Source organism: Brassica oleracea, chromosome C5 (genome assembly GCF_000695525.1).
Source record: "Brassica oleracea var. oleracea cultivar TO1000 chromosome C5, BOL, whole genome shotgun sequence".
NCBI lineage: Eukaryota > Viridiplantae > Streptophyta > Magnoliopsida > Brassicales > Brassicaceae > Brassica > Brassica oleracea.
The window spans coordinates 17,523,929-17,538,265 of NC_027752.1; the positions used below are offsets into that span (position 1 = coordinate 17,523,929).

Consider the following 14,337-nt stretch of genomic DNA (forward strand, 5'->3'; position numbering starts at 1 on the left):
GTTAAAGTAGATGATGTGAGCAAGGCACGTAATTCTGGTTCATTCAGCTGACATATGATATTTTATTCAAATATGTCTTTTCGTGCCCACGTTGTCCTGCGAAAGATAACATTTAACAAGATAGTCCACTGCCAAATAAAATAAGATTGTCACAAGAAAATATCAAGCAGCCGATACATTACATCCTGTGTTATTTTATTTTCCTTAAAAGTTTTACAAAAGTTTGTGAGTTTTGATATTTCTTGACACAATTGTATAACCAATCATAACGTAGTGTGTGCTTGTGTGTATATATACTTATCAAAATAATAATTGCAGAAGAAACTTCAACGGTCGTAAGTCATACCACTTCTTGAAGACTTGTCAATTGCTTATAATGTCCATTAGATATGGAAACAAGCTCTCTATGACTTCCCTTCTCCACAACTCTTCCTTTATGCAAAACAGCGATCGTGCCTGCTTTTCTTATGGTCGAGAGCCTATGAGCCACAAGCACCGTCGTTCGTCCCTTCATAAGCTTGTCTAGCGCCTCTTGGACCAGTTTCTCCGAGGTCGTGTCCAAAGCACTCGTTGCCTCATCAAGGAGAAGCACTGAAGGATCCTTTAGAACAGCCCTCGCTATAGCCACTCTCTGTTTCTGACCACCTGATAACTGCACTCCCTTTTCACCCACGTGCGTCTTGTACCCTTCTTCCATCCTGCCTATGAACTCGTGCGCGTTCGCAGCTTTCGCGGCTTCGATTATCTCCGCCTCCGATGCGTTCTCGTTCCCGTACTTGATGTTCTCGTGTATGGTTGTTGAAAAGAGAGCTGGTTCTTGCTGGACTAACGCTAGCTTCTTCCGCAAGCTACGTAGGTTTAGGGTTTTTATATCTTTCCCATCGATGCAGAGATTGCCCTTGTCCGCATCGTAGAATCTCATGATCAGACCGATCACCGTGCTCTTCCCCGAACCACTTGGTCCCACGACCGCAAGACTCTTCCCGGCTGAGACTCTTAGGTTTAGGTTTTGGAAAATGGGGATATCAAGTCTTGCGGGATACGCAAAGCTCACGTTTCTAAACTCTATATCTCCTTTGATCTGAGTGACCAATCTCGAGTTAGGGTGGTTTGGAGGTATCTCAGTCTCTCTATGCAAAACCCTAAAAACCGACCCGAGTGCTTGCGTGCCCTTCACGATATCTGGTGTCAAAGCAAGCGTTTCCGCTACTGAGAAAGCCGTGACGATCAATACCATGAAAGCTTTGATACTATCCGAAAAATTAGTCTCCTTGTGCTTAATCAAAACCGAGACGTACCAGAGACCAAGAGCGTAGGAACAGAAGGCGAGAAATTGAGAAAAACCATATCCAATTCCAGAGATATGGCCTCTGAGAAAGGCACTCTTGGTGGGTTTGCTTAGCTCACAAGCAAACTGCTCTGAGATCTGCTTCTCAGCACCAAAGGAAGCCACAGTTCTTATATTCTCAATCGCTTCACGCGCCACTGAAGTTGCTCTAGAGTAAGCCCTTGTGTAATCTCCCCCAAAGCCTTTTAGAAACAGTTGCTGTATAACATAACACATTTCAAGATTTAAGATTCAGAATATGGTTGACAGAGTCTTTGATTTTGTGTTACCTCGGTAAGTGCAGCGGCAATGAGAAGAGGGAAACAAGAAGTTACTACAGCTGCGACACGCCAACTGTAGTAAAAAGCTATTGCTAATGCTGTCACTGTAAGAGACAGGTTTTGGACTATTGTTGAGAGGCGATCTGCTAGAGCACTCCTCACCAAAGTAGCATCAGCAGCCAAGATTGAAGTGAGTGAGCCAGTGTTGTTCTCATCTAAATCAAACCATCCAATCTCATTTGAAAGAATCGCTGTACCAAAATAGAAACATTCAAGAAACAAATATAGTTCCCAAAGCAAAGATGTTTAACTTGTTTGATTGGTGTGTTTACCTGAGAACAAGGATAAGCGAACCCTAGAGGTAAGACGCTCTCCCATAAGTGTGTAGAAGTAATGCTGAAGGAGATAGATAGGAGCTGTTACAACTGCAACACCAACAAAGACAATAGCTACCTTTTCGACATCACGTTTGATCACACTAGGAGAGGGCGAATAAAACGCGGCTAATACATAAGCAATCCCCATGGAGAACAATGGAGTTTGTGCACCAGCAAGAACTGCACCAATTGATCCAAGTAACGCATAAGGCCACTCTGGAGCATTCAGCTTTATCAGTTCCCATATCGTTGAAGATGAGCTTAAATCTTCTCCATTAGAATCTTTATCAGTCTTCTCTTGGACTTCCCTGAAGCTTGAAGTCCTTCTTGAGCTAGAAGCTCTTCTTGAACTAGAAGAACCAGCTTGAGATTTTCCAGTTTCCGACATAATTGATCTAGGGTTTTCTTGAGGTTCTGTCTCTTGGACATTGACAAGAGATGCGTAATCTCCTCCTCTTGAAAGTAGATCTGAGTGGCTGCCAGTTTCCACAACCTGACCATTTCTCAATACAACAATCTTGTCCACATTACGGATGGTGGATAATCTATGAGCAACTACTAGTGTTGTTCTTTTTTCCATAACATTGTCAAGTGCTTGCTGCACAATCTTCTCTGACTCAGCATCAAGAGCGCTCGTTGCTTCATCTAAGAGTAGTATCTTTGGATTCCTTAGAACCGCTCGAGCAATAGCAATCCTCTGCTTCTGTCCTCCTGAGAGCTGAGTTCCTCCTTCTCCAACCTATTAGAATGGTTTGACCAATAAGGAAGTGAACAAATGAAAAGATGAATATGCAAGTTTGAGTATGTTACCTGAGTATTATAACCATTAGGTAATGATTTAATGAAAGAATCTGCGTTGGCTGCTTTAGCAGCTTCAATGATCTGATCCATATTAGCATTCTCTTTTCCAAGAAGAATATTGGAAGCTATGGTTGTGGCGAATAATGCTGGTTCTTGGCTCACTAAACCCATCTGTTCTCTCAACCAGCTCAGCTTCAATCTCTTGATGTCATTACCATCCAAGAGAATCTCCCCTGAGTTTGGTTCATAGAAACGTTGAACCATTGATATGATTGTGCTTTTCCCTGAGCCACTTGGACCGACAAATGCAAAAGTCATGCCTGAAGGTATAGTGAAGCTAAGATTCTCAAAAACCATGTTTGGTCTGGAAGGATAAGCGAAAGACACTTGATGAAACTCAATGTTTCCAGCTACATTTTGCAAAGTTGTTCCGTCCTCTAGCCTTTCAGAACCTTCAAGATTCTTGTTCTCTATCATTCTGAATATATTTGCAGCAGCAACTCTGCCTTTGGATATAGCTGATATGCTAGGCGCGGCTTGACCTAAGGCGCTGGAAATGCAAACAAAATGATTTGTATTAAGCAGTTTGATGACTAATCAGGTCAAAGTTGTATGGTTTTTGGACTTACAATCCGCTAAAAATGACATTGAGGATCGTTGTGAAGGCTTTTGCGCCGTTGGTTTTGCCGTGACGTACAAGAAGACTAGCGTACCACAAAAGCAAAGCCCAAGCACAAAATAAGAGGCTATATGTTAATCCAACTCCTAAGCCTTTAGCAAGACCGCTTCTTTTACAGAGTTTCAGAGCTTTCTTGAGAGAGTTTGAGTAAGAGTTTACAGCTTTTTCTTCTCCTACAAATGCATACACTGTTCTCACCTGTGAAATAACCTATAAATCCATGCACATTTATGTTTTAGAGGACCAATCAAAGTGTTAAGAACTGAATAAGAAGAGATTTAGGTCTTAGATTGTTTCTGTGTTAGATTTTTTCCTTAACACAAGTATGTTATAAGCAAAAATAACCAAATGCAAGTGAATTTTTTTTGGTGTTTGCCAAGATGGTATTAAATCTTATACTATGTAAATTTTTTTCGTGAAAACGTTGGTCACAAGTAAATACATAAAATAGGTTTTGACACAACCTAAGCCTTTTATTTATGTATATATATAAACAAACCTCTTCAGCTACTTTGCCTGCATCAGCATAAGCAGCTTCACTCTTCTCTGAGACTGTAGACATGATTATAGCGTACCCTCCACCTGCAATTGCTATCAATGGAACCACTGCTAACGTGAGCAGCGTTAGTTGCCATACCGACAAAAAACCTACCACGAATCCGGCTACGAACTGAGATAGATACCGCAATACATGGCCTGTCTGATACATAACAAAACATTTTTTCATTAGTTACATTTTTTTATCCATAGAAAGCTAATTCATTTACTTGAATGAGTACCTTATCACCAATTGCATCTTGAACCAATATAGCATCACTTGAGATGTGGAAAATGAGATTTGAATCTCTAGCTTCTGTATCAAAGAAAGTAATGTCTTTTGCTAAGATTGCTTTGAGATAGTTTATGCGCAATCTAGCTGTTTGTCTTTCCCCTGTTTGCGTCCAACAAGCAACTCCTGCCAATAAACCATTCCTAACTCTATTTTAAAGCTGATTTATATTATAGATTACTAGAAATATTACAAGACGACTAAGAACACTGGTAACACATAAAAACATATCAATCAATGTAGCAAGAAACGTACCAATCCAGGCTGATAGAAAAGTGACCAGTCCTAAGTAGACCAAGTCTAGAGCATTCTGAAAAAGACAAATACTCACCAACCTTTCATGAACTTATGACCATAAATCAAATGAGAACATAAAGATTTTCATTGTGAAAGAAACCTTTGAAACGCGGGAAGATAGGGCTTTAGGATCTGTAGATAGATTGCCAATAGAGTCTAGCATTTTCCCGAAGAAAACAAAGAAGAGAGGAAGCGTAGCACCAAGAGTACACGCACCTAAACCGCCTAGAATCATCAGAAAGCAATCAAGTTTATCTGCTGCTCCAAACAAACCCATCAATGAAACATAGTCTTTCTTCTTTGAGTCCTTCTCATTCTGGATGTTTCCATTAGAGGAAGGTTCTGTGCTATCCATTGTCACTGAGAACAGAGACCAAAGAGAGAGCACCACTGAAGAGCGAATAGATGAGAAGAGAGGGTTTTAAGGTTGTGCGTTTCTTGTGGGGAAAGCAAAGATGAAGGGTACAACAGAAATTACACAAAAGAGCCATCTCCCTCACTTATTTAATGTATAATGTTAATAAGGAACTCTAATCTCACCTATAAAGCGATCCTTCTAACTGTTTTTGACAACTAAGAGTTAAAGCTTTCACGGAATCATATTAATGGGGGGAAGGCTATGAGCAAGCATAATAGGTTGGTGATCATATCAATGTCTTATACATAATCATTGTGGAGCCACTCATTTTATAGCGTTTTCATGTGAAAGGATTTGCATATATGTGGTAGCTATTGATAACACAATAAAGTATGTTATGGTTTGATATAGTAACATTATGGCCATGCATGATTTTGGTAAATGAATTTAATGTGACTGGTCTGAAACTAATGGTGCTACGAACGCAACACGCAGCTGCTTTTGATTCGTTGATTTTACACTATCTACACTTTATGAATGGTACATGTCATATTCAGTGCTGGTTGTTAATAATGTTGTGAGAGTTTTTACTCACTGGTAGTTTTTGTTAACACTTTGGTGTTCACTAGCTAGAAAAGTGAAGGAAAGTAGACGAGACCAGTCTTTTACGAGTACGACTTTCGGCGTTGAAGTTAAGTATACATCTCGCTGGGAAATTTTCCGAGAGACACTCGGCGTTGATGTTAAGTATACATCTCAATATAAACGTGATGGCTAAGCTCAAGAAAGCTCAGATCATCTTCAAAAGACACTCTGTTTCAAAGTTTCTAAAACTCTATATTTAAAGTTTAAAGTTGTTTTTTTAAAAGTAAAACTTCAAAACTATTTATATTTTATACTAGGATCTTTATATTTGTCATAATTAATTTAAATTCATAAAAAAATTGTAAAAAAAGAACATATATAAAATATTACAACGATATTAATTAATAAAATGTTACATTTAAATATAAGATTTAAAATTGTGTTAAAAAAATATATAAAATTTCAAATGGAAATACATAATTAATACTAGACTTCAAGAAAAATATATTATTCCATAAATCATGTCTCGTAATGGATATATGATCAATTAGTGCATTTCGAAGTAAAAAATGACGTTTTTATTTTTTAATTTGTAGATCACAAACCAAAAATTGTTGAAATCAGGTGATATTAATACTTGTAAGTATATTAGATCTGAATAAGAAAGTAAAAGAGGAAACAAATTAACTTCTATTGATAATATTAATAATCATGAATACATTTGATCTGAACAAGAAAATATCATACGGAAAAATATCAAAACCAACCACAACAACCATCTTCGTTTATACAAAATTTGTTTGGACAATATTTTGGAGATTTTGGAGGTTCCAAATCAAATTTAGCTGACTATTAGTGTTTATGTAATATTTAATTTTGTGTAATAGTAATATCTTCATATAATTTTTTAAAAAGCTTTGTTTTGTTAAGTTTCTTTTGTATATTATTGTAGTCTAAATCTAGTTTTAAAATATTATTTAATTTTATGTGTAAAACTTAAATTTATAAAAAAGTTGAAATGTTTATGATATATAAAAATGTTAAGGATTAAAACGATAAACGAGAAATATTTAAGAATTATGAACGTGATATGTAATTGTAAGAACCAAAATACAAACAAAAATATGAAACTTCAAATTTGAAGTTTTGAGTAGTTTCACTCCTGAAAACTTCAAGTTTCTTTTTGGAAAGGAAAAAAATTCATATTTGAAGTTATAGAATTTCTTTCGGAGATGTTCTTATCCAGTGCCGACTTAACCACGTGGACCAGTAGTGCCACCATACTGGAGACCATACAAAAACCATAGGTTTCCATTTTAAAAAACTTTAACTACATTTTGTTTTATATATTTTCATCACTTAATTTATTAACAATTCTCATACAAAATAGTTTTAAAAAAAAATTATTACAAATGCTTAGAAATTAATTGTTGACCAGGCACCCCAGAAACCGTGAAGCCCACACTGTGATTAATAATTATCCGACAGGAATAACACACCAAATAAACTTACCAAAAAAAAATAGAAAAGGGCTCTAATCCGTTATAAAAGTAATGAAAAAGTTTATCTTTATTTATAAAATACAGGTTCCTTATATAGGAGATTATACCGTCATAGATAAATGGAAAGATTACAAATCATAATCTCTTGGTTATGAGCTATCCACAATCTGATTCATAACACTCCCCCTTGAATGCCATAACTATTTAGAGCTAGTAATGTGCTTTAATATTGCCTCATTAAAACCTTAGCAGGAAAACCCAATTGGGACAAAACCATGGTGAAGGAAAAAGAGTACAACACACATTACTCCCTCTGATTTGGACATTACTGAAGGTCCCTTGGACCTCTCCAATTTTCTGCAATCCGTGGGTGATGAAGATCTTGGGCTGAATATGCTTCGTCCTCGATGGTAAAGAAGAACCAACTATCATGTTCGAGGACGAAGCATATTCTGCCCAAGATCTTCATCACCCACGGATTGCAGAAAATTGGAGAGGTCCAAGGGACCTTCAGTAATGTCCAAATCAGAGGGAGTAATGTGTGTTGTACTCTTTTTCCTTCACCATGGTTTTGTTCCAATTGAGTTTTCCTGGTAAGGTTTTAATGATGCAATATTAAAGCACATTACAAGCTCTAAATGGTTATGGCATCCAAGGAGGAGTGTTATGAACCAGATTGTGGATGGCTCATAACCAAGAGATTATGATTTGTAATCTTTCCATTTATCTATGATGGTGTAATCTTCTATATAAGGAACCTCTATGTTATGAATAAATATAGACCTTTTCCATTACTTTTATAACAAAATACATTTTATTATTTTCTAAAAAATCAGAATCTCTTTTTGCCGAAAACCTCTCCATCACTACGAAGAACTCCACTCGCTAACCCTAACTCGCCTTCGTCTCCGCCATTTTTGTCTACACCTTCTCCATTATATCTACCAGCGACTCTTTTTCACCTTCTCCTTCAACTTCTATGGCGATTTTTAAACAGCACAATCATCATCTGAGATCTCTAGGATCCCTTTATTTTCTTCAGGATGAGTCACTGTCCAGCCCTCTTCTCTCGTAAGCACCGTGTTTCTCTAATGTTGTAAGTAATGTTTATATTGTGTTCTAACACTCACAGTTTGATAGCCTAAGCAAAACCAATGCTACCAAACATTCACAGGTATTGTTAACTCTTGTTTCATTGATTCGATTCAAATCATTTGCTGGTTTGTGATCTTCCTACCTCACTATTGCAGGTTTGTGATCTTCGTTCCTCTCTTTTACATAGTGATTTGTCTGACAGAGTCGCCAGAAAATCAGTCCAGTGCTTCCAAAGGTTGTTCCTTTTGATCAGAGAGATGACATGGCGACTGTAGCTTGACTGAGCTACAAATAATAGCTTGAGATAAACATGTATTTATGTTTTCTTAAAAGACTCAATCTAAAGTAAGAGTAACAAGTCTTTCTAAGCTTGTTTTTCCAATGTAGTATTATTCTCTTGCTCTGTTTTGAATCTTGGTAAGGTGATCTGGAAGAAGAGAGGAAGATACTAGAGAAGGAGAAGAAACATGACGATATCATAAATACTCATATACTTCCTTCGACATAACTGAATATCGGTCAGTGGATCAATGAAGTCTACACCACGTCTGAGAGTACACAACAAGAGTTATGTAACCGATCAAGAAGATGAAGATGTATTATTTTCCGGTGTAGCCAGCAGAAGAACTGGTGTGTCATGCTCATGCTCTTCTTTGTTGACTTATGCTGACTATAACCTATAAACCATAATAAGAAATGAAAATCAGGTTAAAAAAACTACATATGTTAAAAGCTATCTCTCTTGTGTTTTTTTTATTTATGAAATTTTATAATTCAGCTACTTTGATTTCAGATTCCATTCTCCGCTGTTGAAGATGATAGAGTCAGTTTGCTTCCATCAGAAGAACATTAAACTTTGAGTTTAACGATAGAAATAGGAAGGATAGAAAAACAGATTTGGATTATTAGGCCAAGGTTAAGACACATGGGATCAAATTTTCAATTTTTCTCGTGCGGGTGAAACTGACTCAAGACAAGACAAGAGCAAGAGACTGAAACATGTTCAAGACGGGACATGATCAAGAGTGTTCTGAGATGGGGATTGACTGATTGAGTTTCTTCTCTATTGTAGTTGCAGGGCTTGTAACACTCAAAGTCTTAGCATCTTGGAATGAACAAAAGAAATCAGATACCTTGTTGTTCCCTACAAGCTTATTGGCATTTTAAACAGTTTAAATTGTTGATCTCATCCACATCGTCTTTTGGCACACAGTTGGGTAGTGTAATAGATCACATCTTCATCTCTTTTTTTTTTACACTAAATAAAGAACAAATTCATTTTTGGCTGAGCTGCGATGCATTGTGATTTCCATCACTGTGAGTGGAAAAGATAGTACGAGAAAAAACTGATTCATTCTTTGTAGTTTTTAACTTAATAAAGAAGACTGATGTTTTTAATCTCTCCCCACTTGTAATAATTATTTCGTATCGTAAGAATGGATGGGGGTCCAATGAAAATGTTTTTATACTGTTTGTTGATGAATGAAAAGTGAACGACAAACTCCGTAATCCTCAAGTATGATTTTCACGAAGTCCTCAAATCGAGTGTTCTCATTCGCAGCAACCAATATGCTCCCTCATTCATTATCTACTTCAAATAACCACATAGTTTTCTCAACTTTCCACTTCCCACCGACAAGAATAATGTGTTCCATTACTCTCCCCTATATAAGAATTAAAAGATGCAGTTGTGAATCACCATGAAAATAGACCACATGTTGTTGAGTAAAAGGTAATAGGAAGAAGACGACAAAGAACGTAAAACCTAAATTGAGAAAAGGTGGTCGTAATCTCTCAGCTTAAACCAAGGTTCCAAATTGGTTTAAATTAATTTAAACCGCAAATAACTCTAAACTAAATTTCTAAATTAATTAAAACTAAATTCAATCAATCTAAACCGGTATCTAATTTAGATTAAATCAGAATTTATTTGAATTTAGCCAGAAATTCTAATTGTGTCCCACTCTAGTAATTAACATTTATTTAAAAAATCTGCTGCCAAAGACGGCAATTTCAAAAATCTGCCTCCAAATGTATACAAAAGTCGATTGCAAATTTAAATCAGGTAAACATATCTATCATAAAAATCTATGTCTATTACCGATAAACATATCTATCTCAAAAATCTGACTACTTTGGAAAAAAAAACCCGATGACTTCAGCAAATCGGTTACTACATATGACAGACTAAAATATATAAATCTATCGACAATCTTAAATCGGCCACAAAAATCTGCCAGCTTAAAAATATATGCCGTAACAAAAAAGTCTACCACCAATAGAGATGGCATCTGGACCGTGGGCCTGGCCCGTAAAGGACTGTCGCGGTACGGTATTGGGACGAGGTTTTTTAGGCTCGCAAATTTGCGGGCCTCGCGGGACGGGTCTTTGCGGGACTGGGTCTTTTGTGGGATGGGCCGAAATGGGTCATGCGGGATTACATGGACCCGCATTTTTTTCTTCATTTCTTATTTTACCTGAAAAAATGAGAAAAAAGTGAGAAGAAAGCGATTCTTGTGACTTTTCCCCTAGAAAACATAAGGAGTTCCAGCGATGATGCATGATTCGAGCTCCGATGATGATGATTCGAGCTCCGGTGATGACGACTCCAGCTCCAGCGATGACGATTCGAGCTCTGGTGGTGTTTTGATTTGGTTTTCTCTTTTTATTATACACAACTATGAATTGCTTTATTACAATGTGATATTTCTTGTTTAAGTTGATTGGTTTTGTTTTCAGTACTGTGAAGTGGTGTTTTTCTTAAATTAAATTTGGTTGCAATGGTGTTGTTTTTGAGAAAAGTAAGTTGTTTATCACGTCACTTGTATAATTTGGCAAAATGATTCACGATTTGTTTTGCAATCCAAATAATTAAAAAGAGAGATGGTTTGATGCAGACATACAACACTAAAGCCAAATTATTACAAAGACAACAACTGAATCAGATTCAAACTCAACAAAAGCTTATGCTGATAAGAAAAAAAAGGCTTTTAACTCAAGAACGCAAGCACAAACGGAGCTTTGTGACATTGATTTTGGTAATGCTTTAGTGAAGCTTAATGAGCTCTCTTCAACTCTCTTACACAACTCTTCTACTTGAACATTCATGAAAGAAACTGTAGTAGGCGGTTTGATAAGGTTTGATAAGGAGGCGTCCCACGGGACGGCTCGTGAAGGCTTATATATTCTGCTGTACGGGTTTGGGTTGACATTTTGAAGACTGCAGCCCGCGCGGGACAGGCCCGCTGTAACCCGCTCGACGACTAACCCGCCGCAGTACGGGACCGAACGGGATGGGAAAACTTGTTTGACATCTCTAACCATCAAATACATGGCAGATATAAATTTACAACAGTTTAATTTAATAGATTTATATTCCGATAGATTTGTTTTTTGTTAAATAAATCTGCCGACGAAATAATTTTAAATGACACTTTTGTAATATTACTTTTTGATCATAACTATAGCCAAGAGTATTTTCGACCATAAAATATTTTGGTAAATTTAAACTCTTTTTTTTTGTAGTAATTTTAAACTTTTAAGAGTTATTCTAGTAATTTCTAAACTAATTTGAGTCATTCTAGTAAACTTCCCAAATAGATAACACACCAAATTTTCAACAGTGAAGTGATATTGAGATACAAAACACTAAACCGTGTTTATGCTGTTAACCAGATCCCATTTACATTAAACCGAGTCCTGATTTGAATGTCCTAAACCAGACCAGACCTAATCAATACTAATAAGTAAAAGAATTCGCAAATACTGTATGTATGTATGTATGTATAAATATTAAACCAAACTATATTTACAATTTGTGTGATTCTTTTCTTTTTCTATATCCTCTCGGATGATACAGCCAGCTTCACGAATATGCATTTAATGATATAAAGTGGACCAGTAAGTGAGTAGTACATTCTTTGATCCAAAATTTTTTTCAGCTAAAGTTAAAGATAGTTGAATCGCCAATGTAAACTATTTGGGCTGAGTCCCAAACTCAGTTTGTGTATCTAAATATGTAATACTCTTGAGAAGATTTGTGGTTTGAAAAACCGATTCGTAACTACTATTCATATATTTTCTATATAATAATTATCTACAGATAATTCGACCAAATCCTAATCTGAGTTCCCCCCCAGCGTCCGGCGGCGCATGCGTGCACAGGCCGGCGCCGGAGGCCACACCGTTTTAGTTTCAGCTTCCCCGTTTTGCGGCCGCTTCGTCTGTCTCACTCTCCTCCGATATGCACGACGTCCTGGGTTAGGGTTTGGTTCCGGAGTGCTCCGCTGCAGAGCAGATGCGGCTCCGGTAGCCTCTCTGCTTTCTATGGGGCTTTGGCGAGAAGGTTGAGCGGTGGACGAAGACTGCAGTCGGCTTTTTGGGCTCAGGATCGAGGTTAATTTTCTCTCTCAGATCTCGTCTGGTCGTCTCTGTTCGCGAGGAGGAGGAAAGGTTTGGCTCCTTCAGGGCTTTGGTGGATCTCCGCCTAGGTTCCAGGAGGTCAATCGGCTCGGGATGGTTTCTCTCAGTTCTCGACGGTGTCGTCAAGCACTGGGTGCCTCTCTCCTTAGCTGTTGTGTGCGCCGGTGGGTTTCACTGCCACGGTGGCGAGTCGTGTGCTTGAGTACGAAGGTGGTGGTGCTTGAGTTCAGTCTGGCTCGCGTGGGCTGTGTCAGCAGTTTAACGGGCGGTCGTCTATGCCGCTTCAGTGACCGTTTGTATTGGCCTCTACACATCGGACTTTCTCTTCGCGATTTCCGGATTTGTTGAGCTCCAGAGGCTTAGGTCTCATTCGGAGTGTGCCCTTGGTCTTATTCATGCCTTTTTTGTGGCGAGTGAAGGCGTCTAGCAGCCCCAATTTCAGTTTGTCGGTTCTCTGCGACTACAAGCTTAGTGGTGGCTCTCGTGTCTTTCGCCGCCGCGTTATTACATTTGGTCTTCGTTCACATCCCAGCATCACTAAGGTTCGCTTGAGCTTTTGGTGGTGGTGTGCGGGACAATTATGTGCAGGTTGGGTTCAGATCAGGGAGTACGGAGGTTGCGGCCCGTTTTTGCTCGGAGCGGCATCGTGTTCGGGTTGTCTCCAGGCCTAATAAATGCTCGGGTTGGTTATGGTATGTGTGCTAGGCCGCTACTGTGGTTGTCTATTCGTGTGTACAGGTACTATGAGGTCTTCGGCGAGCTGTTCTCAGGTGGGTCATTATCTTTAAGAGCGGATTCATCGGAGAGACCAAAATTACCGGGTTCCGACTCTCGGTTGAACTTGGCTCATCTTTTTGCGGGCAGCAGTAGGTTGACTTAGTCGAAGCCGCTAGATAGCGCTTTGGTTGTTGCGTCTGCCCCTGTTATGACTTACTTGAGTTTGTGTTTAGATTTTCTTTTTCTTTTCTCTGTTTCTTGTCACTCTCTGTAATTCTGTCGAAAATTTAAAAGCTTGGTAATAATATCTTTACATTTTTACCAAAAAAAAAAAAAAATTTGTGGTTTGATTTGATCGATCAAACATACAACACAAAGACGAAGAAGGTTCGGGTTAGTAATTGTGTAAGCAAAAAACTTAGATGTAGTTTCAGCGGGTGAACTAAATTTAAAAAATAAAACGAATATATCGAAAGTAATCGAGTCTGAGACAGAAATTATGTTTATGCTTACAAGAAAGAATACCGCAAACGTATATTACTATAATTTTACGAAATGGCATCTCTTAGCTAGATGTCTAGTGAACTAGTGAAGAACTACGTACAATATGTTGGGGTCAAAATCGGTCACGACGGAATCAATGTCTGAAAGTCCGTAAAAATCGGCATGAACGTTTTTACGAAAAATAATTCTTCGAAAAAGATTTATTTTTACGAAAAATCTTGCGGACAAAATACATTCACGAAACAACGGACAAGAGCTCGAAAAAGGTCGCTACGCAACGACCGAACGCGTGTTCCGCTCGGTCGCTACGTAGCGACCTAGCGGGACAGACGCTCGGTCACTACATAGCGACCGAGTTGGCTCGAGCTCGGTCGCTACGTAGCGACCGAGCTCGAGCCAACTCGGTCGCTATGTAGTGACCGAGCGTCTGTCCCGCTAGGTCGCTACGTAGCGACCGAGCGTCCGTTCCGCTCGGTCGCTACATAGCAACCGAGCTCTTCCGAAACGCCAATACGACATTAGTCCATGCATTCTCGTCTACCCTTCGATGCTATCTCCCGAAG

General features: G+C 38.3%; 1 protein-coding gene across 1 annotated transcript; it reads right to left on the reverse strand.

The window, feature by feature from the left end:
* Window positions 1-156: 156 nt before the first annotated feature.
* LOC106294666 (ABC transporter B family member 13) lies at window positions 157-4,946 on the reverse strand. Its single transcript, XM_013730279.1, has 9 exons — window positions 4,692-4,946; window positions 4,550-4,604; window positions 4,245-4,420; window positions 3,965-4,165; window positions 3,416-3,675; window positions 2,796-3,336; window positions 1,941-2,724; window positions 1,618-1,859; window positions 157-1,546 (listed from the first exon to the last, which is right to left on the reverse strand). Exons 1-9 carry the CDS (start codon window positions 4,944-4,946, stop codon window positions 341-343), a joined length of 3,720 nt encoding a protein of 1,239 aa, XP_013585733.1. The 3' UTR covers window positions 157-340.
* Between the last annotated feature and the right edge of the window lie 9,391 nt (window positions 4,947-14,337).

What these genes read in the sequence shown, in the direction of transcription:
- LOC106294666 (XM_013730279.1), bottom strand. Translation starts at nt 4,946, where the DNA reads ATGGATAGCACAGAACCTTCCTCTAATGGAAACATCCAGAATGAGAAG. An exon ending in CAGGCAAAGTAGCTGAAGAG is followed by an intron (nt 3,676 to 3,964) that starts GTTTGTTTATAT and finishes ATGGATTTATAG; the next exon opens with GTTATTTCACAGGTGAGAAC. An exon ending in AATGTCATTTTTAGCGGATT is followed by an intron (nt 3,337 to 3,415) that starts GTAAGTCCAAAA and finishes TTGCATTTCCAG; the next exon opens with CGCCTTAGGTCAAGCCGCGC.